Source organism: Rhinopithecus bieti, unplaced genomic scaffold (genome assembly GCF_001698545.2).
Source record: "Rhinopithecus bieti isolate Rb0 unplaced genomic scaffold, ASM169854v2 scaffold_1887, whole genome shotgun sequence".
Classification (NCBI taxonomy): domain Eukaryota; kingdom Metazoa; phylum Chordata; class Mammalia; order Primates; family Cercopithecidae; genus Rhinopithecus; species Rhinopithecus bieti.
Window position 1 is genome coordinate 1,785,780 of NW_016803685.1, and position 24,544 is coordinate 1,810,323.

Below are 24,544 nucleotides of genomic sequence, written 5' to 3' on the forward strand. Positions count from 1 at the left end.
TAACCCTGGGATTGGTTTCTTAGACTTTAGACATACCTGATGTTGCTAGAGTTCCTCTGTGCTACAATGTTATTTTAAGAAAAAAACACAGATCACCTAGCTTCCAAATCATCCCAAACTGTTGACTCTAATGGTTCTTCTTCAGATGACAACAGTGGCACTAGTGTAAACAAAATTATTTTACTTACTATGTTCTTCTTTCTTGGAGGTAACTGAATTACTATATTAGGTATAGTAAAACATATTTTATGTTTCTTCATTTACTTTTTATTATCCTATGTATAAGTTTTGCATAAGTGTGGGATATTTTGTCACAGAACAAACCTAAGAAACATCATGCATAACTCCAAAGTTATCTGACACCAACATATCTGTTTAGAAAAACTGACCAAAATATTTTGAATATAAATAGCACCCTAATTGTAAGTGTTTAAAAAGTTATAGTAACATCTTTAGTTGTTAAATGCAAATTACTCTAAGTTTTTAAATACTTGAATGTATATCATCCTTCCCACCCACGGCAAAAGCAGACAATATGCTGCTCTTTCTTCCCAGTAACATCAAGTTCTTTTAGTTAACTCACAAGATAGTCTAAGATTATTAGTAAGAAATCTTTAGCAGACACAAAAGATGAAAGATGAAACTGCAGCAAGAGAGCATGGCAAATCCAAAAGATCTATTAGTGCATAAATCTACTGGAAAAAAAAAAACAACAACAACAAAAGAGATAGAATTAACAAGCTACAATAAAAGTTATGTCTTTAAAGCAGTAGATTATAACAGGGTGGGAAATGTTTAATATGTGTCCTCCTGAAAAGCAGTTACCATCTTTTAAATTAAAAAAAAAACAGCTGGTATATTTTCACAGCATCTAGATTTATTTATGGTATAAAGCCATAGAATTGTAATATTATTACTCCTTTCCCACCCTGGCAGAGAATAAACATGAATTCAGAAGCACAGTGGAGTGAAAACAAAGAAGAGGAGAGAGAAAAGGCAGCAGAGAAAGACAGAAAAGGTGAATATAGAGCTACAGAAGTGTTTATTGAGCATGCTACAGAGGTAAGCAGAGTACACACAAAATGAAATTAAACAACCATCAAACCTCCCAACTTTGTTAGAAAATTAATTTTTAATTGTGCCGCTTTCAAACTATACTGAATTTTACATTTCTAAAGATGTAAAAACTCAACTAATAGAAAATATACATGACCATTCTGTCTACATAGGTAACAGAATCTATGAATCTTGAAACTAAGTACATCAATTTCAAAAAGTATTGGTCATTTAAACAGAATCAACAATTCAGATTGACAAGAACTGTTCAAATTAATTTGACCTGTAGATTCTGAGCCATGTTTTTATTAAAGTCAGATCTATTCCTAAATACAAAATATTTTGAAGATTTATTAAAACTGAATATTACAATGCAAGGTAAATTAAGACTAAAGGCACATAAACTTTGGTCCCACCTGGTTGTCAGTTTTAGAAAACTGCCACAAAATTAATCTTCCTGCATATTTTCGCAGTACACTTTCTTTATCTTTGAAAAATACATGCACCAGTTCCTGAACTAGCTAGACCAGTCTGCACATGCTCAGAAATCCACAACCATATTCCAAATCTTAATTACAAACTAAGGATGGCAATATATATTTAAATGCACGTAAGTCATGTCAACTTCAAAACATCTACGAAAATATTCAGCCACAAACAAGACATTACTTAGTGCTGACATTTATATGATACGTCCCACAAGAGTGTGTACAAAAAGGTTAAGATTCCACAATGCTTTCCACATAGGGCTCAAACTTACAGAAATCACTTTGTTGTCTTAAGAAATTAATACTCTGCATCTTGTTAATTTTAACTAATGCCTACATTCATAACTGAATCTAGACCAGAATTGTGAGATACAAAAGGCCAATGTTGTTTTTAAAGCAATAAAGCCTAAGGTAGTAAAAACTAAAATGCTGCTTTATTCTTTCAATATCATGTATCTTATTTGATTAAATACAAAAAAAGGTGAAAGCCAGTAATTCAAAATAAGTTCCAAGCAGGAGAAACAAAAACTTAACCTTTTTACACACCCCTGCCTAAACATATTTTAATTCCCATATAACAGTGTGCCCTAAACAACCAATTCCTTTTTTCTAGTAAATGCACAATAGCAACACTAGTTTTCCTTTTTAAGGCACGTATGTCAACTAAGTTGAAAGGAAGAAAAAAAAAAAGCAAAATTAAACTGAAATTTTAAACAGACAAAAATGGCTTCCCAATAGAACAGATGAAATATAGCAGTTAACAACTCTGCCTTTACATATGCCATTTCATTTTATAACCAAGGAATGATAACAGCATGGAAAAAAAAAAAAAAAAAAAAAAACCCCAAAGAAACAAAAGCAAAAAAAATCAAACTCTGGTCCCCACTTTTCTGAACAGTCAATAGGTGATGACACTGAACAATGTGATTCACCCCAATCTTCATCTTCTTTTTAAATTGTTGACTTGGAAAAAGACACTCTCAGATGATGATTTTCTCCAAGGTTATAATTATGAAGATCAATCAAGGCCTGAATAGCTTCTTCCACTGTTGCCATCTGAAGAAGAGCCATTTTGTGATCTCTTCTGAAACAAAATTATAAAATCAGATACTTCATGCAAATAAGAAAGGGCTTATTAAATACTTGAATTTTGGCCATTCCAGAATCAAAAATTTCTATAAACAACAAGAATAAAAACTACTTAAAGAAAACTTTTATCAGGTCACTAATTTAAAGATAAGGAAGCTTGCTTACTGAAAAAACTTAAATGCTTTCACAGTGCCCCCAGTGTTAGCGAACAGTGTTCGTAGATCCTCTTCTGCTACTGATGGACTAGGAAAATTGAATGGGAAGAAAAGTGAAGATTAATAATAAATTTCATATTTTATCAAAATAGAATGTATCTCCTTAATACACTCTAACTTATATACTTACGGGATATTAGATAGGTGAAGGGTGGCAGAAGGAGGAAAATGTTTTGAAAATTTTGGATCCAGGTTTCTTAAAACGATGCAATGGGGAATTCCCAAAATCTTTTGTTAGCCCTTGATCATCAAGTCCCTCTCGAGGTAGTTGTACAGTCTGATGTTTCGACAGAGTAACACGAATAATTTTTCCATACATTTTCTGTCCATTAAGATGATTCATGGCTATAAAAAGAAAGCATGTCTATTAATAAACAATATCAAAGCTCAAAACAAAATAATTCTTTTAAAGTAACAGTTTAAAACTTTGAATTTTCTTATGATTTTAAAAGAAATCACCAATTTACCATAGCCATTGCTGACAAGACTTAAGTACATTTTCATCTGTACTAGACATGGCATTCTGGCAAAAAAGCCAGCTACTTTCATAGAATGAAAATCCAGATTATGAATATCTATCTTCCTCAACAATTCTGCTGACAAATCATACAGTGAGCTACACAAGAAACTTAATAATCATCCCTAACTCTTTTTCTCCCTTCTGTTACACATCCTAATTGCTAAATACTATGATAGCCTTCCTCCTAATTATCTCTCAAATTCATGTTCTATTTCTCTACTTTTCACTGCCATTATTTTTTATCTGGATAACTCAGTCTCATCATTTGTCTTCCTGTTGGATTTTTTCTTTCCAATCCATTTTTTTTTTTTTTTTTTTTTGAGACGGAGTCTCGCTCTGTCGCCCAGGCTGGAGTGCAGTGGCCGGATCTTGGCTCACTGCAAGCTCCACCTCCCGGGTTCACGCCATTCTCCTGCCTCAGCCTCCCCAGTAGCTGGGACTACAGGCGCCCGCCATCTCGCCCGGCTAGTTTTTTTGTATTTTTTAGTAGAGACGGGGTTTCACCTTGTTAGCCAGGATGGTCTCAATCTCCTGACCTCGTGATCCGCCCGTCTCGGCCTCCCAAAGTGCTGGGATTACAGGCTTGAGCCACCGCGCCCAGCCCCAATCCATTTTCTATACAGCAGCTTGATGACCTTCGTAAATTACAAATCTGATCATGTCAATACATGCTTAAAACTCTTAAGGACAAAGGTGAAACTCATTCTTTAATATGGCTTATACCTTTCCCAGTCTGTACAGGTTGAGTATCCTTAATGCAGAAATCTGAAATCTGAAATGTTCCAAAATCCAAAACTGAATGCCAACATGATGTTCAAGGGAAATGATCACTGGAGCATTTTAGATTTGGGAAGCTCAATTGGTATAATGCAAATATTCCAAAATTCAAACCTTTGCCTCTACCACAGAACATAGTGCAGTGTGTGAACAGAGAACATTACATGACATATTTCTTGACATAGCTGCTGGATCATTTTTAAACTAAATGAACTGGTCTGATGCTAGAAACAGTTACATGTTTTATTCACCAGTCAAAATAACTAAAAAAGACCATTTCTAATATGTCATGCCCTTTGGTTAAACTGAAGGTCTAAATGACTATAATCAACTAGATAAAAACATCAATGTATAACAGTAGATGCCAGGCGTGTTGGCTCACGCCTGTCATCCCAGCACTTTGGGAGGCCCAGGTGGGCGGATCATGAGGTCTAGGAGCTCAAGACCAGCCTGGCCAATATGGTGACACCCCGTCTCTACTAAAAAGACAAAAATTAGTCAGGCGTGGTTGCTCGTGCCTGTAGTCCCAGCTACTCAGGAGGCTGAGGCAGAAGAATCACTTGAACTCAGGAGGTGGAGGTTACAGTAAGCTGAGATGGTGCCACTGCACTCCAGCCTGGGTGACAAAGACTTCGTCTCAAAACAAAAACAAAAACAAACAAACAAATAAAGAACAGCAGAGAGATAAAGACAATGTGGAAGATCAGGAAACTGAGAAAAGAACATCCACTCTCGAAGAGTTTCTAATATAAACAGTATACTACAGTATACATTTTGACACAGAAGATACAAAGAACTGGTTAAATCCACGAATCTCATCATACTCACATGTATAAATAAACCAATTAAACATAAAACAGATCTGAAAAGAAATATGAGGTACCATTCAGAAAAGTAAATTCTTATTTTACCTATAACTTGCTTAAATTTTTCTTATTGTGATAACCACTAGCCACTGAACTTACTTCCCTAATTTGTTTAAAAAACAAGGGGGGGGGGGGCACTCTTCCTGATTGTCACTCCAGTGTTATATATTTTAAGTTTTCTCAGATCTTCCGCCAAGACTAACAGAAAAAAAAAAAAAAAAACAATCTTCTCACAAGCCTGAATGTTCTCATTTGTTTCTCGCACTGCATTTCGCATACTTAATTTCATATACTTGCAAATTTACACTTACACCTGTAAAACCAATTATCTACAGTGACAGTACATAAAATCCTTTTACAATAAAATCCACTGAATTATAAAAGTTTAAAGTTCTGTAACTGTTTTAAGTGAACAAACTTTTGTTTAGATAAAGTGCTACTACCTCAGACAAAATGTGTTATTAAGTATGGGTTTGAGAAATAAAGTGATATAAATAAGTAGACTTAAGGTTGTCAGAAAAAAAGCTGTCTAAATAAAAAGACAGCACAAACAGCTGAGCTTTGAGATAATGGAGGGAAGGAATAAGAAAATAAAAAGTTCCAGGCATAGTAACTGTATACAGAACAGATGAGTGATAGAGGAATGGGATTAGAATAAAGCAAAATAACCAAACAGCTACCTCAGAAAGTAGCCAGGTAATGAGAGTTCTAGCCAGCTGATTGCTGACAATAGGATCTGAAGTGATCTAAAGGGGAAGGGGGAGGATAATTAGAGTACCAAAGTTTTTAAGTAAAAAAGAAAACAAAAGCTTTGTCAAAACCTGAAAGTACACAATGAGTAAACAGAGCAGAAGGAAACTATCTGAATTACTAATTTTAAATAAATAAAATTTTAAACAATGTAAATCTTACACTTTGAAGTCTCCTATTCCAAGAAATATGGCATAAATGGACAACGCAATAAGAAAGAAGGAAAAAGTCAATGTTTCACAAGTGAAATGGCATTTTTGGTAGAATGTAATTTTTTAACTTTTCCCTTAATCCATCTATGAAGAAGAAATTAATGAATAATAAAATTTTAAAAGACCTCAAGAAATTTACAGATATAGGTGGTGTTTATATGTGTGGAAACTGGAGCTTTTCAATGGTTCTCCCCTTTATAATTAAAAAAAATATTTTTGTGTGTTACCACTCGCATTTTTTAATCTTCAATCTTTAGATGTTTGTCTATTTCTTTAGTCTTTTCAAAGAACCCAACTTGTGGCATGTTTTTTTCTCTCAACTGTCTTTTATACCATTGATTTCTAGTCTTATCTTTAATATCTCCTTCCCTGGGGGTAACACTGTTATTCTTAAAGTTAAAACTTCCCGTCAAGACATCTCTTTCACTGTACCACATATATCTAATTTATATACATATATATAGTACTTTATCGCTTAAGTATTTTTATATTCCCATTAAAATAACTTCCGTCTGGGCAACATAGTGAGAACTTATCTCTACAAAAAATAATAATAATAAAAAATTAGCCGGGCAAGTGATGCATGCTTGTAGTCCTAGCTACTTGGGAGGCGTAAGTGCAAGGATTGCTTGAGCCTGGGAGGTTGAGGCTGCAGTGAGCCACAATACCACTGCACTCCAGCCTGGGGGAGAGAAATAGACACTGTCTCAAAAAACAATACAAAACAAAACAAAAAAACAAACTTTTGACTCATGCAATACTGAGACTTATTTTTACATCTCTGGACACAGATTTTAAATGCATCTTTTTGTTATTAATTCTAACTTAATTGTGCAATAGTCAGAGAATGAGGTCTGTATGATACTCTTTGAAATTAGATGAAGCTTGCTTTATGGTTTAGTATGTGGCTGATTTTTCAAAAATGTCCCATATGTGTTTAAAAACTGTATTGGATATGTAACTGTTAGACACATAATTCTGTTAAGGTAACTGTATCATTTGTATCTTCGCTGATTTTGTCTTTTGTGGGTCAGTCTGACATGTAATTCAGAAAGGTGAACTGAAATCCACCACTATAATAGATTTGCTCAAGTCTACCTGTAGTTCTATCCGCTTACTATATATTTTGAAGCTATTTCACTAGGCACACGTATACACAAACTGTTATATCTTCCCAGTGAACTAAATCCTTGATCAATTCTCGGTCTTAAGTTAATAAAGGTATTTAAGTTTTGTTTTGCTTACTATCTGCCCAGTATATTAGTATCTCTTCACATCCTTTTCAATCTTTCCATCCTTCTGCTTTACATGTCTCTTGTAAAAGTATACAGGTAGCTTTTAAATACTAAGTTTGACAATCTTTTAGTTGACAAATTTATTCCTTTACATTTTCACTATTACTGATGCATTAGAATTTGATTCTACCATAATTTTAATTTTCCCTATTTTCTTCATATAATTTGCTGTCTCCCTCTCCTTCCCTTGTTTTGTTTTGGAGGGTAAAATCTCTCTTTTATGAAAACAGTAATGCCCCCAAAGTGTGGCAATTACTCATTATTTATAACAGTGGAAGTGAAAACCAATATACACAAAAATTGTTCAAATATCATAACAGCAAAATGATTTCCACTCACTTTACAGAACATTTTGATATAATTTTGTAAAGTAAAGGCTTATTATAAAAAAGAAGTAAGTTTACTTTTGAGATGGTAGCTATATATTAAAAGCAGGCATTTAAAAAAATAGTTCTTGAAAACATGAACTAGAGAAACTAAATTATTTTACTATGAATAAACTACTAGTTGGCATCTTGTTAGAATTTATTTTCATCTTGGAGATCAATATACTACTTTTAAAGATGAGAATTTACAAATTATACAGTAATACTCTAATATTACCCAATAATACTCCAAGAAAAATTTTAAGAGTATTAATATTTGAAAACACCTTAATGTTTACAAATTTTAAAACTCTGGTCTGAAATAATGTAACATGGCCTGCAAGATTTACAGTTCCATTGACATTTAAACATTTCTGAGTATCTCTCTTAATTTTCCTTGCCACTTATTTTTCCCATGTTACCTCTTAAGCATAAAGACATCTGCAATGAATACTCACAAATAGAGTCCCCTTGAAAACCAAAAAGAGTAAGAATAGAGTTCAGAAACAAAAAAATGTTTCGGCCTCATTTATTTGTTCTCAATAGTACACCACAGAGCTTTGTGTGGGTGTGGGTGTGGGTGTGGGTGTGTGTGTTTTAAAGGAAGTGATGGTGTCAGTACCTATTTTTATGGTCACATACTTCAAGAATGCAAAAATCTACCTAGCAGCAATGAGAAATGATGAATTATTTACTGCATATAGTCCAAAAATTATAAGCCCTCCTAGCAAGTCAAAACTTTAATGACAATATCTTATAAAATTGGGGATAAATGATTTACAAATTTAAGTACTATTAACTCAATTGTGTCCTCCCAAAATTTGTATGCTGAAGTCCTAACCCCCAATGTAACTGTACTTAAAAACAGGGCCTTTAAGGAGGTAATTCAGGCTAAATGTGGTCATTACGGGTAGAGCCCTGATTCAACAGGACTAGTATCCTTATAAGGGGAAGAGACTCTTAACACACCTGCACAGTGGAAAGGCCACATGAGGACACATGGGGAAGATGGTTGGCTGCAAGTCAAGAGAGACCTCACCAGAAACAATCTGCTAGCAGTTTCATCTGGGACTTCTAGACCCCAAAGTTTTTCTGAAAACTCTGAGGAAATAAATTTTTGTTGTTTCATCTACTCAGTCCGTGGTATTTTGGTTATGGCAGCCCAAGCAGATTACAAGTATGGCAAAAAATTAAAATATTACTTAAAACAGTCTTTACATAAAACAAAAACTATCTGGAAGATCTGAGATAACTCTACCACAGGTAATTATCAACTATAAAGACTCTGTGTCCCTTATTTAAATGACACATAATGCCACTCATACCTCAAACAATTAGGGGAAAAAATGACATATTTGAGAACACTCTGATTATGAAGTACTGCCAAGTGCTACTTACAACATGTATGAAAGCAACAGTACTATTCCAACCAGAGTACAGAAGTGCACACAGAGGAAAATATATACTAAGGATCATGACATAATCAGCACTTTCATACCTCTTTAAGACACATACAACCATTTTAAAAATGGAGAGCCAGATGGATAGTTTTATACCTCATCTGAGTTGCTAAGAGTATTGCCAAGAAACACTAAAATTCAAACCTATTATGTGTTTGAAATTCAAAATTTTCTATGTGATGCCAAAGGCCAAAATTGGTCTAGTGTAACAAGTTGTTCATCTGAGTCTCACAGGGATATAAAAGCAAAAATACACTCGTCCTAACATCAAAAATGGCAAATTTACAAATTAACAATGTGAATACAATCAGTCTGAGGCACCATTATCCCTGAATCTCAATGAACAGAACTGTAAGAACATCCTGGCATTTACAGTCAATCACTGGTGTGAATGTGCAGGTGTGTTCTAGATTTATGTATTTGACTATATATGAAGTCAAATGACGTAAGTTTAATTAAAATAATCAATTATTTAAGTAATGATATAAAGTATAACTTGACTAAACTACCTTTTAAGATTTCCAAAGTGATTAACAACAGTGTTTTAGTACAAGCTTTTCATTTTGTAAACCTGGTATCGCAAGACTTTACAAGAATTAAAATAACATGGCATTAAGAAGGATTCTATGGACTATATGAACAGTTAGCTTCTATTAACAAGGAGTAGCTAGAATAAAAATCACTATGAATCTTCAATATAAATAATTCTCATGTGAAACTATTATTACAATTTTGAAGCTAAAATCTTTTCCTATTATGAGTGCATTTGAAAAACAGGAGGAGGATAGCAGAAAAATACAAATACGTTCATCACATACAACTATTCACATTAAAATGACATTTTGAGCCCTGGCCATTAAAATAAATAATTTCTTACTGATGTAAAGGAGTTTATTTTTATTCACAGGTTCACATTATGCATTTGAAAGCAGAAGTGAAGATGTACAGATGAAACACAGTTTAATCTTACCAAGTTGTGACTGGTTTCCATCAGCCATCTGTATTAGAGCGCTGTCTTTCTTATTGTACAAAATCTTCACACGCTGCACATCTCCATAAACACCTTTTTTGGAGCCACAGAGAGGTAATCCAAAAATGGAATTAATTTTATGTGAAAGTCACCTGAAGATTATCTTTCTGACATATCAATGAAACATTCAGACATCAACATGATCACTCATTCAATCTCATCATTCTCACAAATGAATAAAGAAGATCAAGATTTTGAACAGTGAATTTTGAAAAGAATAATTTTTGATAAACCCTCAAAGCTATGTGAATGATATTAAATTAAAGACCATGCAAAATAAATTAGCATGCATTAAAACAAATTTTGTGTCTATGGAGAGTTTTAAATAGCAAAGAAAAATAGCAAAAGATTTACTATTCAACTTTAAGCCAAAGTGCTAGCTACAAATAAGAATTAAGGTGAAACAAAAATCAAATCAATAATAAAAGTATAGTGCTAACAATAACATACCGAAGAGGGTAAACAGACTTTGGGGCGTAACCATCTTTAGAAGGAGAGAAGAGCAAGCAGCGTAAGACAAGAAGAGAGAAGAGTCGAGGAAGAGCGGAGATGAACAGATCATCCATAACGAAGGGTGGTTCCCGCAGAATGGTGAGGTGGTCATGGATCATGGTTCAAGGCGGTTAATTGGGGCAAGTTGGTCCGAGGAACATTTGTTCAAGCACAGAAGCATGAACATAGGGAATGGAGACAGGGAATGAAGACAAGGACAAGGAAAATAAAGGATAAGACAGGGAAGGGAATGGGCATTTGGGAAAAGACAAGGAAAGGGAAGGTGAACACACAGGGAAAAGGATGAAATGGGGAAGGGAAACAGCAATGCAGAAGAAAAAAATAAGGAATTGGGGAACAAAAACAAAATAAAATATAGGTCAGTACATAGGAAATGCAGGAATTTGGTCAGAAAATGGTTGGTTTATGTACTGTACAAGAAAAACTGAGTAAAATGTAGTCATCCAAGACAAATATGGGTAAAGTACATCTATATCAAAGAGTAAATTACAGCATTTCATCTCAACATAGGGAAGGAAAGCATGCATAGGAATTTTTAACTTTGAACTTTAACTGCATAAGCATGGCTGGTTATGAAATGCAGGCAAAAGTCTTAAAATAAAAACAAAGGCACTCTGATTCAAACATTTTAGCATGCAGAACTGTGAATGGTAATAGTATTAAATGGATAAAATAAGCTAACGTTCATATTAACAGAGGCCAATTAAAAATGAAACAAATTCAAATTAGACATCATAAACTGATACACTGAGCTTCCCACATTTCATACCAGCTTTCATAGCATTCAAAATAAAATATACCAGACATAAAATGTACAACTAAAGAAAATAACTTAGCAATAAATTTTATTTAACTGGGTGAGGTGGGTGGGGCGGGTCAGGGGTCAGGAAGGAGGGGTGGGGAATAAAGTTAAAAAATATTTTAGAAGACAATGACTAATAACTGCAAAGAAAAAATTACTAAGAAAGACTGGAAGAGTGCCTCGTCAAGATCTTTGGAAGAACCTTCAAAGAAAAATGTATTAGAGTAGTTCACATAAAATAAGATTTAAAAAAAATGCAATGACATATAAGCATGAAATGAACAAGCAAATAATTAGAAAAGGCAAAGAGCAAAATTGTTTTACAGTTAAATTTGCAAATTAGATCACATTTGCCTTTGAGAACAACAAAATGATAAGCCAAACTACAGTACTTCACCATATTTTCTTAGGAAAATAGGTTATGTTAAAAAATATACAAATATAGATATAGATATAAAGAGACATGACTGTTTAAGGAAATAAAGTATTACCTAAACAATACATAGATTTTATTCAGAAGTAGAAACATACAGAAAATACTTTGACTAATGAATGTACATAAAAAGAAAGGCAAGTGCAAAATGAAATAAACATGAAAAACTTTCACAAATGAAATGGAGTTAAAGAATAAACATTAGAGATTATTTTACTAACCTCTTCATTTAAATTGCTAACCAACAGGACTGTATTGCCACCAGCTGAGACTCCAGGCATACCCACTCGGCCAGCAGCAGCTGCAGCAGCTGCTGCAGCAGCATTTGGAATAGCCAAAGGACTCAGAGCTCCTGGAACAGCTGCAACAGGAAGCCCTAATTTTAAAATAAAGCATATTTTACGAAACACACACAAGTCGTTTACAAAAACCAATTTAAGCACGATGGCTGCATGGCTTACAGCTGACCATTCCAAATGGTTCCTGAAAGTTAATTTTATAGTGTTTAGAAAAATTGTTTGCTGATGTGTAGTAGAGAAAAATAATTGATTTCAACAAAACCATTAATTGAACTAAAGTACATACCTGTATTATGTTAAAATATCAAATATATAATACTCTATTTCCTCTGGAAAAGCAAACAAAGCATGAAGAATATAATTCCAAGTCACAGACTTGGAAAATTCACTTCCATGATTTACAGTAATAAGCCAAATGTAAAAAAGTATCACTTTCGATATACATAATGGTAATTCACTATTTTCTGCAAGTGCTATCTTCTTCATAAACTCACACTTGAAATCAGACAAATAATTACAGCTTAAGAAACAAAGATAGTAGTCTTTCAGCTCCTAGAGACAAATCACTCTGAATATCATTATTTAATTCATGCAAATAAAGAAAATCTTAGCAAAATGTGCTTGCCTTCTTAATTATACACTCAAGTAATTATAATGAATACAAGTTTCTTCAACACAACACTCTCCCAGTTCAAAGAACAAGAAACCATCACTACAACACAGATTTTGTTTCAGTATTTTCCTATCCTTTCCCAATCTATGTTATCATTTCCTTATTTTATTGTTGTAGTTTCCAGTCTTATTGCTGTCCTACTACCTTTAAGTCACCATCTCTTCAGTCATTTATTCTAGACAGAATTCCCTTTTGTGTTAGCACCCTTCATCTACTTTTCAATTACCAATCAGCTTGGAATACTTTCATCCCTTAAATTCTTACACACCAGCCTGTTTCTCATAAATATTGGTTCACTAAACAAACGAATTGTATGTTCTTTTTTACATTCCCAACATAGAGGAACAAACACCCAAACTAAATGAATCTGATTTCATAACATACCTGAGTAGAACGGGCCTTTACCACTCTTGTTCCATAAGTTCACATTTTATTTCTTCTTTCTTTTCAGCTTTCTGGTGCATTTCATAAGAATCTGCTGTTACCTTTGGTTTTAGAGATCTTACTCTTTTAAAAGTCAAGTTTTTGATCTGTTTACTTTATAGAAACTACTGTGACCTTTCATTGGCAGCCTGAAGTGCTCTTTAATATTCACAATCCTTAACCTAAATTTTAGATTTACAAAACTTTCCCCTCCATCTCTTTTTAATTCAGCCTTTATCTCTTCTGAGAACTCTGTCAGTGGCATATGTTTCTCATTTAATACTCTTGCTCTTGATGAGCTTCTTTTCACAGCTTTTTGTCTATACCCTTTTTTTTGGCTCTCCTTTTTTCTTACTTTGCTACCTTTTTTATGGCTTTACATTTTGTTTTGGAAGATTTCCAACATACACAAAAGTAAAGAGACTATAATAATGCACCTCTATGTAGCCATCACCCAGCTTTAACAATGATCAACTCATGGCCAATCTTGTTTCATCCCCTTTTATTTTTTTTTTATTTTTATTTTTTTTGAGACAGAGTCTTCCTCTGTCGCCCGGGCTGGAGTGCAGTGGCCAGATCTCAGCTCACTGCAAGCTCCGCCTCCTGGGTTTACGCCATTCTCCTGCCTCAACCTCCCGAGTAGCTGGGACTACAGGCGCCCGCCACCTCGCCCAGCTAGTTTTTTGTATTTTAGTAGAGACGGGGTTTCACCGTGTTAGCCAGGATGGTCTCGATCTCCTGACCTCGTGATCCGCCCGTCTCGGCCTCCCAAAGTGCTGGGATTACAGGCTTGAGCCACCGCGCCCGGCCATCCCCTTTTATTCTTAAAGTAAATCTCAGAAATTAGAATCTAATTTTAAAATAAAAAATTCTCATGTTAAATACTTACTAATACATAATAGTCTTCAGTGTCTCTTTGAATACACCAATGTGGATCTTTTCAACCAAATATTCTACTATATTACTAACTTCTCCATGTTAAACACTATACCTCTCACTATCCTCCCCGTAAGTTGTTCTCATTTAACATTCAATAGATACGTTCATTTGTTGTCAAGCATACATTCCTAATTCCCAGGCATGCATTCCTACACACAACCATTTTTTTTTCTTGTAGTCTTGAGAAGTGACCTCCCCACAGTGTAATACTATTCGTCAGTATTTTCAGATAGCTCTGACTGAATGCACAGAATATTCGACTAAAGTTGACAATACAATTATTTATTAGTAGCAGAAACTCCAGATGTAGTCATTATATTGTTGCATCATTCTCCTATTTTCCTGCCTTTAGTTAGCTACCTTCTAGGAAAAATGGTAACTTAAAAATTCTATTAAATTCCATAGTCTTTATGAGATCCAACTGATGGCAAACACACACAAAACCACCAACTTCAATATGGCATGCAGAAGAAGTTCAGTACCAAGCCTCAAATTCCCTTTTAACAATAAAAAGTCTGTTTTTTTAAAAAGTCCATCAAAGATATTTGGACTAGATCTTTGCCACAATAAAAAAATTAAATCATTTTAATTTCTGGTTTCACTTTCAATTCTAACAGGAAGAAGCAATTCTAAGGGCCCACTAAGCCAAAAAATCTTCACTGTCGAATTAAAATTAGTTACCAAAAAAATCTGCCCATCACTAGCATTTTCTCTGTACATCCCTTGACTCTTATAACCATCTACTCTTTATTAAAATACTCTGTATCTCCTAGTTATTTAACTATAATTGTCTTAAACTTTGTATCCCACAGTGAAAAGTTCTCAAATTTTGGTCTCAGGCCCCTTTACAGTCTTAAAAACTAAGAAGGATCACAAGGAGATTTTGTTAATTTGGGTTCTATTAATGGTTATCATTTCAGAAATTAAAACCAAGAACTTTTTTTTTTTTTTTGAGACAGAGTCTCGCTCTTGTCCCCCAGGCTGGAGTGTAACGGCAAGATTTTGGCTCACTGCAACCTTCACCTTCTGGCTTCAAGCGATTCTCCTGCCTCAGCCTCTCAAGTAGCTGAGACTACAGGCACCCACCACCACGCCTGACTAATTTTTGTATTTTTAGTAGAGTGGGGTTTCACCATGTTGGCCAGGCTGGTCTCGAACTCCTGACCTCAGGTGATCTGCCTGCCTCAGCCTCCCAAAGTACTGGGATTACAGGTCTGAGCCAATGTGCCTGGCCAAAACCACTAACTTTTTAAAGCACACAAACACACATACTATTAGCCTTCAGAGTGATGCCACTGTACGCTATTAAGAGAAAAAGTAAAAAAAAGGCAAACTACATTTTAGTATTACCATGAAAAGTAATACTAAACTTTGTAGGCCCCCTATAAGGATCTCAGGAACTCTCACAAATCTCTGGACATTTGTAAAACGCTACCAAATATTCACATGCTTTGTACATATGGAGTGCTCAAAAATTACTAAGGAATTTAAAAGATAACATTTACTCACTTCAAATAAAAGAAAATGCTGTAATACATGACATATATTTTTTAAAAGAATGCTGAGTTAATTGACACTCCCAAACTTTACAGCTCTCAGTCATCTCCTACTCATTTTTCCCTCTTGAAATCTCAGGAAAATTACAAATTCATAAAGTATATTTAAAAGTTATCAATCTATTTAAATTCAGTATTGATCTAAACATACCGGCCTAAGGTTAACACTTCATTTTTATGAAAAATCTCTTCATATCTGAGATACAACCTTACCGTGCCACTATACATTCAAATAATCTAATGAAAATTACTTACCAAAAACATTTAAAGATGGTGAAAAGCAGTCAAAAAGAATTTTAAATATTTAAGACATAATTGTTTTCAAAACACATTTTTTGTTCTTGAAATCTGGGTTTTCCAGTAGAGATAACTTGGTGGTATGATATTGTTTAGAACATCAAGCCTTATCATGGAAAAACACTAATTGAGAATTAAAATAATTAGTTAATAATTAAAATAAATTTATAATGGTAATTGAGAATTAAGTCTAGGCTAAAGCTTCCCCACCCTTTATTTTTTGAGACAAGGTTCACTCTGTCACCCAAGATAGAGTACAGTGGCATGATCATGGCTCACTGCAGTCTCTATCTTCTGGGCTCAGGCAATCCTCCCACCTCAGCCTCCTAAGTAGCTGGGACTACAGGCACATGCCACCAGGCCTGGGAATTTTTTTTATTTTTAGTAGAGACTGAGATCTCACTATGTTGCTCAGGCTGGTCTCAAATTGCTAGCCTCAAGCAATCCTCCCACCTTGACCTCTCAAAGTGCTGGGATTATAGGTGTGAGCCACAACACCTGGCCTAAAGCCCTTTTTAGTGTGACAGATCTGAAACATTAAAAAAAAAAAAAAAAAAAAAAAAAAAAAAAAAAAAAGCAAGAGAATGCTTATTTTACTAAATAATCTTGTACTTTAGTAAAATAAGACTATCAATCGTCAGAAAATTTGGGCTCGAAATAGAGGAATTTACCTCTTTCCAACTAAGGAGGTAATAAAAATCTTACCAAAAAGGGGAATGCAAGGTGTGAGGTCCCCACTGTCTGAATGCTAATTCAGTCTCCTCACTTGTCGATTTACTTCCACCGTTCTGGGCCACCTTGTCAGGTGATCTATTATGTCCAATGATCCTTCCTTTTACACAGTTCATAGTATGGTGTAAGAATGCTTTAATAGGTAAGAGGAGCCACCAACTGTCCTTAATCCCACTAGTATGTACTTCTCTTTCATTATTTCCTCCCCTCGGCTGATAACTTAGAAAAACTACTTAGGCTACCTTAACACAGTTCTAAATCACTGGAGTAGTCTAAGATTTTCCTGGACTTTTAAAGCCTCTGAAGATTCTCCAATTTCCCTCAATATACTTTTGTCTGAAAATTACTTTGTCAGTCAGGTATTTTAGGTTTAATCTCAATGCTGTCTGCTGCAATAAACATATAAAAACCTACAAAATATTTCATGATGCACTATTCATATCATAATACATTCTAGAAAATAATTCTGTTCTTAACTCCCAGCTAAATGAGAGGACAGTAAACTCACCATGGGCCCTTTGAGAGTTATAGAAAGCATATTAAACATATTGTATACACTGGCTCTAACAGATTACTTTTAGCTACAGAAATTATAATTTTAACTTTAATGATTTGCATCTTTAGCTAAGGCAGCAGATATGCAGAAAAAACTGTTTTCACATATTGATAAGGAGGGATAAAAACACTCGATCTACTCCGAGGATTGTTATAAAGATAAAATAATGTAAAAGAGCTTCCTAAACGATCATGTGCTGAAGAAAAGAAGGTGTTGCAGGAATCTTCTTCATGTGAAATGGCCCTCATCAGATGGGTCACCCAGACATTGTGAGTGACTCAGCAATCTCCTAAAATTCTCATGTTAGTTCTGACACTATTATTACTAACCTTTCCTCCACAGAAGCTGATGGATGCCCAGCCATGTATATGACAAGAGACCCTAAGTCCGGACAGAAGTGATATAAATTATGTATCTGTTCTCTTCCTTTGGTATCCCTAACCTTGCTCATTTCAACTGAAGAATTAAACTGGTTTTGTTAATTAAATCATTTAGAAATTGTATCTATAATTTTTAGCTATTTTAAAAGGTTTAGATTTACAAACAAATTTAAGATATTACAACGTTCTTATATAACCTGGAAACCCCAGATCCCCCATTATTAGCACCATACATTAGTATGGTATTGCAATTTATTAGTTGTTGCAATTAATCAACCAATACTGATAAATTAACAGAAGTCCGTTCTTTGTCAGATTTCTTCAATTTGCATCTAATGTCCCTTTTTTTTGTTCCAGTATCTCCTATTACATCTAATCATCTTGTCTCCTTAGGTTCCCCTTACTTGTGAGAGTTTATGATTTTGAAAAATGTCAAATTTATCCCTCCATCTTCCATTCTAAAAGTTCCATCCAAAGTAATTTATGATTTCTTTTGGTCTTCTTTTCCCTGTTCACAACATCTGGTAGTTATTAGTCTTGTGTACTACTGAACAGAAGAGCATTCGTGGTAGGACTCTAAAGCGCCCCCCCCCCTTTTTTTTTTTTTGAGATGGAGTTTCACTCTGTCACCCAGGCTGGAGTGCAATGGCATGATCTCAGCTCACTGCAACCTCCACCTCCTGGGTTCAAGCGATTCTCCTGACTCAGCCTCCTGAGGAGCTAAGATTATAGGCACCCACCACCACAGCTGGCTAATTTTTGTATTTTTAGTAGAGAGAGTTGTTTCACCATGTTGGCCAGGCTGGTTTTAAACTCCTGACCTCAAGTGATATGCCCGCCTCAGCCTCCCAAAGTGCTGGGATTACAGGCAAGTACCATCGCGCCTGGCAGCGCCTTCTACTTTTTTTTTTTTTTGAGACGGAGTCTCGCTCTGTCGCCCAGGCTGGAGCACAGTGGCCCGATCTCGGCTCACTACAAGCTCCACCTCCCGGGTTCACGCCATTCTCCTGACTCAGCCTCCTGAGTAGCTGGGACTACAGGCGCCTGCAACCATGCCTGGCTAATTCTAATTCTTAAAGTATAGTCAGTCCTCTGTATCTCTGGGTTCCGATTCAACCAACCTTGGATAAAAATATTTGGGGGGAAAACGATGGTGTACTGCACATGTATAGAAAGTTGTTCTTGTACTTTATTCCCTAAACAATAGAGTATAACAATCATTTACATAGCATTTATATTGTACTGGATAATACAAGTAATCTAAAGGTGATTTAAAGTACATATAAGAGGTTGTGTATAGGTCATATGCAAACACTATACCATTTTATACAAGGAACTTGAGCATCAGTGGATTTTAGTATCCAGGGGGTGTGTGGGGGCAGGGGTAGGGGGTGGAAGTGGGACTGTGTGTGTCCTAGAACCAATCTCCCATGTATACCAAGGGGTCTGGAAGGCACATTTCATAGTTTATTTCCTGATTTGAAAATAAAAATTTTACTTTTCATAAGCATGACACCTGCTATTCTTTCTTGAAACAATTAAATCCTCTTTCTCTTCCACCATTCCTTCCCTTCGTTCTTATTTTGCCTTATGGAATCCATTCTCTTCTACCATTAACAGCTACACTTTTATTCTACCTGTTCCTTAGATTAACTTTTTAATTAAAAACTTGCTTTTCTTCTAATGGAACTCCCACAATCCCCTCAAAAGTCATTTTGGTCTCCCTCAACTTTCCTCCAAAGGAAAGAATAAGGATGCATCATGCATCACTCCACCTCACCACCCAATGTTACTTTCAAACTGCTGTTCTACCACCATCAGTAAGTTTGGTTTCTGATGTCAATGCCACCTAATCATACCACACTCTTTCCCATCAAAATAGCCATTGGATTACTGGAACATCTCCTCCCATTACATAAAGACTTCAGCATCTGGCTTTATTTCCTTCTTCTCCATTCCCTGCATCAACCTATGACTTTTTCAAGACTCTCATCTCATGATTTCTTAAAAACATCTATTCTAATGGTTTTTACCACATCCATCCATATTAGCAACTTCTTTTGCTACATCTTGATTTTTTCTTTCCTCCGTCTCTTTTTGTAATGGTCATTCAACACTTATATCTCCTTTCCTAACTTCTTTCTTTTCTTGATCCTCCTATTCCCACACAACCACTAAACCCACTTTTGACCTTTACGGTGACCCCCTTTCTATTCTCCCTTGACTTGACTTTACCATAGAGCCTAAGCTTGGGCCAACACTCTGCTCATTTGCTACTATTTCTTTAATGTTACACAATTTCAGACTTAGATAAATCCAGTCTTATATTCTGTCTATGCTTTCATCTGGGCTTGACAAATATTAGAGTGAAAACACACAAACCCCACAAATGCTAATTCTAGAAATATTTTGTTAACCACTTTTAGCTGAATTTCCAGTCCATTTTTGAGTTTCCCCAAATCCAAGAGAGTCTTAAGTCTACTTTCCTACTTTCAACTTGTTAAGCAAGTGTCTTATAATATTCAGATCAGTCAATCAAATTTTTCAACCAACTTCAAAATCCTCACTTCTTTCATCTGTTCTTCTTTCTCCCTTGCTTCATAAAGACATATAATGGTGACAGGAAAGAATAATGACTGTAACACTGATGATTTCGGTACTGCTTCCAGCTCTGCATCTACTTTTTTTTTTTTGGTGGAGACAGGGCCTTGCGAGGTTGCCCAGAATGGTCTCAAAATCTTGGCCTCAAGCAATTCTCCTGCCTCAGCCTTCCAAAGTGCTGGGATTGCAGGTGCGAACTATCACGCCCAGCCAATGCACCTACATTTCTTTGTGAACTTGATAAAAAATCTCTTCTGGTTCTAACAATGGTCCTAAAAAATATCTCTATATTTAAATCCCAACATGTCCACTATACTCCTGATCTAATCCTTACAATCAATTCTAGGACTTAAACTAGCCTTAGAAACAACTACTAGTTAATAGGTAGCGAGCATTTATTATATGCCAGGCACTGTACAAAGTTCTTTGCACATTAACACATTTAATCCTCACAACAGCCTTAAATGGAAGGTATTATTATCATTATGTCCAAACGTGGAAATGAGAGGACTCCAAGCCCATGTTTTAAATGATTATACATACTGCCTCACTGCAAACATTCCCCCCATTGCTTTACTCCTGAACTACCATCCTATTTCTTCTTCTTTTCTATGGCACACTTCTTCAAACAGTACAGTTACTTTCTCATCACGTGTATATCCTTAATTCATTGTAATTTGATTTATACACTCTTGTGAATAATCTTATGTAACTACACTGTACTGAAGAATCACTACTAATTTTAATCCTATTTATTTGATTGCTAGATTTCTTGTTTATCTTATCTATAACATAAATATGCACTGCTTAAAGTTTAATCCTCTTGCTTTCTTATACCTGGGAAATCTTAAATCAAAATTTTAAACATCACATCTCTGGCCTCTAAATACACAACTCCACAGAACTCTTGTCCAAGTCTTAGGCTGAATTTCCTACTGTCCGGTGGACTCCTCCACATTTTTCTCATAAGCTATCATATCAATAAGATGCCAGGTCCTATTACTTTTACATATAAATTTTCCCAGATTTCTTACTTTGCATTCTCATTTTACATTCCTAGCTTAGATGTATAATTACATATTAATTAAACTAAGAGTCTCCTACCTGTTTTTTCTAGTCTCCATTTTCACTTCTCCAACATACTCTGCAGCCGCAGTTGGTTTCTTAAAACTAAATTGGTCATTTTTACCCAACTGCCTAAAAATAGTTGATGAATCCTTCACAGCAATGGTTCTTAACTCATCCCCCACTTTGATAACCTGAAAAAAGCCGAACATCTAAAACTTGGTACATAATATCATCAAATAGTCGCAGATACTCAGACGCTCATCTTCCAGTCAAAAAGGAGTTTAAGAATTCCCATATAAAATTCATACTCCCTGGATAACATCGGTTTTAAGATCTTGTCCCATAATACTTTCTGGCATCATTACCTTTCCTATTTTTTCAATTATCCTATTCGTCACACATAACTGAATGTTTATCACTCCTAAAACATGACATATACTCTATCACATTTAATCATGCTATGTTTTTGGCCCATAAAACCCTGCCAATTTCTCCTTTTGTTGATGGATCACTCATTTATGTGCTGATAACCACACTAACTCCACTATATATTTCAGTTTGCATCCAGTTAGATCTAACTCATATGTTTGCTGTCTCTGATGAGACGCTTCACGAAAACAGAAACTCTGTTATTCTTCTGAGTCCCTGAAGTGTCTAGCATAGTGTTAAAATGACTGCTGAATAATACAATGAATGAATAAACCAGGATGACACTGAAGTGAGCCAACATCCTTCCAGGGCTATGAAATGTTCATGGCAATTAATTGAGGGTAGCCGTTTAGAGCTGCTAGTGAAAATCTTCTGCATAACCTTTACCTCCCTGAAAAGAATCACCTTTTATACTTTGGTCACAAACATATATAGTTTTTCTTCTACTAAATGCAGAAGCAAAAGAAGTATTTTCTTTGTTTTAGCCATACAATATATATTTGTCAACTCTTAAAAACAATTTCTTTAATAAAATCTGCAATCTGATTTGATTTAAACCTATCTTTATGCAGAAGATTTAATTATGCAAGGTTGGAGTTGATTACCATAGAATTTAGGCTGTTTGGCCTTAAAAATATTAACTCTAAGATGAATACAAGAGAGGTCTTCAAGTATCAACAGACTGTCATAGAAAAGGGGAAGGTAATGGAAAGTAAGTATTAACAAATGAAGTAAATTTCTTAAAACTACAGATAAGAACAATATAATGGGTAAACATAATGGATCCATTTAAGCAAGACCATGTGAAAAGTTTTTAATGGATGATCACATAGTCTTAACTATCTGCCCTGGATAATTAAACCTTTGAAAAACATTTTATAGTCCTATTGTAATAAGCGTATTTCATTGAAAATGCTGGTCAGTATGTAAACATGAAATCATGCAGTAACATTTTTTTCTCATCTGTAACCCGTAATACCTTCAAAGTATCCAACTACCATCAAACATATTTCCTTTACTCAGATAATAAAAATCATTCCAGATGTAAAACACATTCATTCAACTATTACTTATAATGGAATTAAGAGCTGAATACGCTCTCTAAAAGACACAGTTTCAAATTAATTTGTGACTCAAAAGTAAAAATTTTATCCAGTGTCAAAAAATTTTAAATAAACTCTATCTACTTTAGCTCTTCCAATGTTTCTTCCAAAAGACATAGTTTAAGACTTAAAATTAACATTTTAAAATTCAGCTATAGCAAAGTAGAGGACAGTTCAATAATCCAAAGAGGTCAACATCATTTAAAATTGTACATACAAAGAAGCACACTCCAACGATTTTTTACTTCTTAGATATTAAAACACATGAAATGAGAAAGTCAAAGTTATGGGACAGTTAGGACAGGTAGTGACCTCTGACCAAGTATTTCTGATTTACGTTGAAAATAAAATATTAATTTTTAATTAACATGTATTTTTTATTTTGGTGTTATGGCATTCAGCAATGTGCTTTAAAATCTATATATTTTTAATATTTCTGAGAAAGACTAGAATGTTTATGTACATGTGATTACTTTGGTCTTTCTTGGGGGATAGCTTTCAAATATGTCCTGCAGTAGATAACTTTTTTGGTTGAATTTTATGGCTACTATTTGCTATAATTAGTCTTAATAAAATATTATAGAAAAAGATTTTGAAAAAATTAGATTGACATAAATTTTAACGTGTTGTTTGTCAAAAGATAAAAATATAAGTTCAGTTTATTATTTGCATGTTACATATTTACCCTTGTTTTGTACCCAATTTTGAATGAATGTATGAACAACACTCACTTTTCATTTTTTAATCAATAAGATAATCAGGCTAAATACTGAATGGACTTGGTAACAAAAAATATCTTACTATGTAAAAAAAAAAAAAAAAAAGAAAAGAAAGCTAAAATGATGGGACTTACATTTTTACTACATGTATATTATTATTCTTGATAACTATTCTACAGGGGAGAAGACAACAAGCTAAAATGTCAAGCTAATCTAATTTTATTCCACTATTTATTAGTTAGGAGTATGGACCTTGGAACTAGACTTCCTGGCTTTGAGTGCTAGGGCTTGGTCACTCAAAAGTTAAAGGAATCTGAGCAAACTGTTATTTCTGCCCTACTTTCCAAATCTGTAAAATGGGATCCATAATGGTAACTACATTTAGAGATATTACTTGTGAAGGGCTAAGAACAGCTGAGTGCCTGAAACAGGACACAAAAATGGTTAGCTAATATTAGTATTCATATTCAGCAAACTTTTGGCTCCTAGGATTGACACATTTCATTCTAAGCTACAGTATTTTAAACGTTTGTGTCACAAAATAATGACATAAAAAACTCTAAGCAGGCCAGGCGTGGTGGCTCACGCCTGTAATCCCGGTACTTTGGGAGGCCCAGGTGGGAGAATCACGAGGTCAGGGATCAAGACCATCCTGGCTAACACGGTGAAACCCCGTCTCTACTAAAAAAATACAAAGAAATTAGCCAGGCATGGTGGCGGGCACCTGCAGTCCCAGCTACTTGGGAGACTGAGGCAGGAGAATGGTGTAAACCCAGGAGGCGGAGGTTACAGTGAGCAGAGATCGCACCACTGCACTCCAGCCTGAGCGACAGAGCGAGACGACTCCGTCTCAAAAACAAAAAACAAAAAACAAAAAACTCCAAGGAATAGAGGTCGA

The 24,544-nt window shown here is 34.8% G+C and overlaps 1 protein-coding gene across 1 annotated transcript in view; it reads right to left on the reverse strand.

Moving 5' to 3' along the window:
* Positions 1 to 857: 857 nt before the first annotated feature.
* The window catches only part of PTBP2 (polypyrimidine tract binding protein 2), a 93,979-nt gene continuing 70,292 nt past the window's right edge, over positions 858 to 24,544 (reverse strand). Inside the window, 7 exon segments of the mRNA XM_017850625.1 lie at positions 858 to 2,628; positions 2,799 to 2,876; positions 2,979 to 3,017; positions 3,019 to 3,193; positions 10,064 to 10,156; positions 10,574 to 10,607; positions 12,093 to 12,247. Of these exon segments, the coding sequence (XP_017706114.1) occupies positions 2,496 to 2,628; positions 2,799 to 2,876; positions 2,979 to 3,017; positions 3,019 to 3,193; positions 10,064 to 10,156; positions 10,574 to 10,607; positions 12,093 to 12,247 (707 nt within the window). The 3' untranslated portion in view covers positions 858 to 2,495.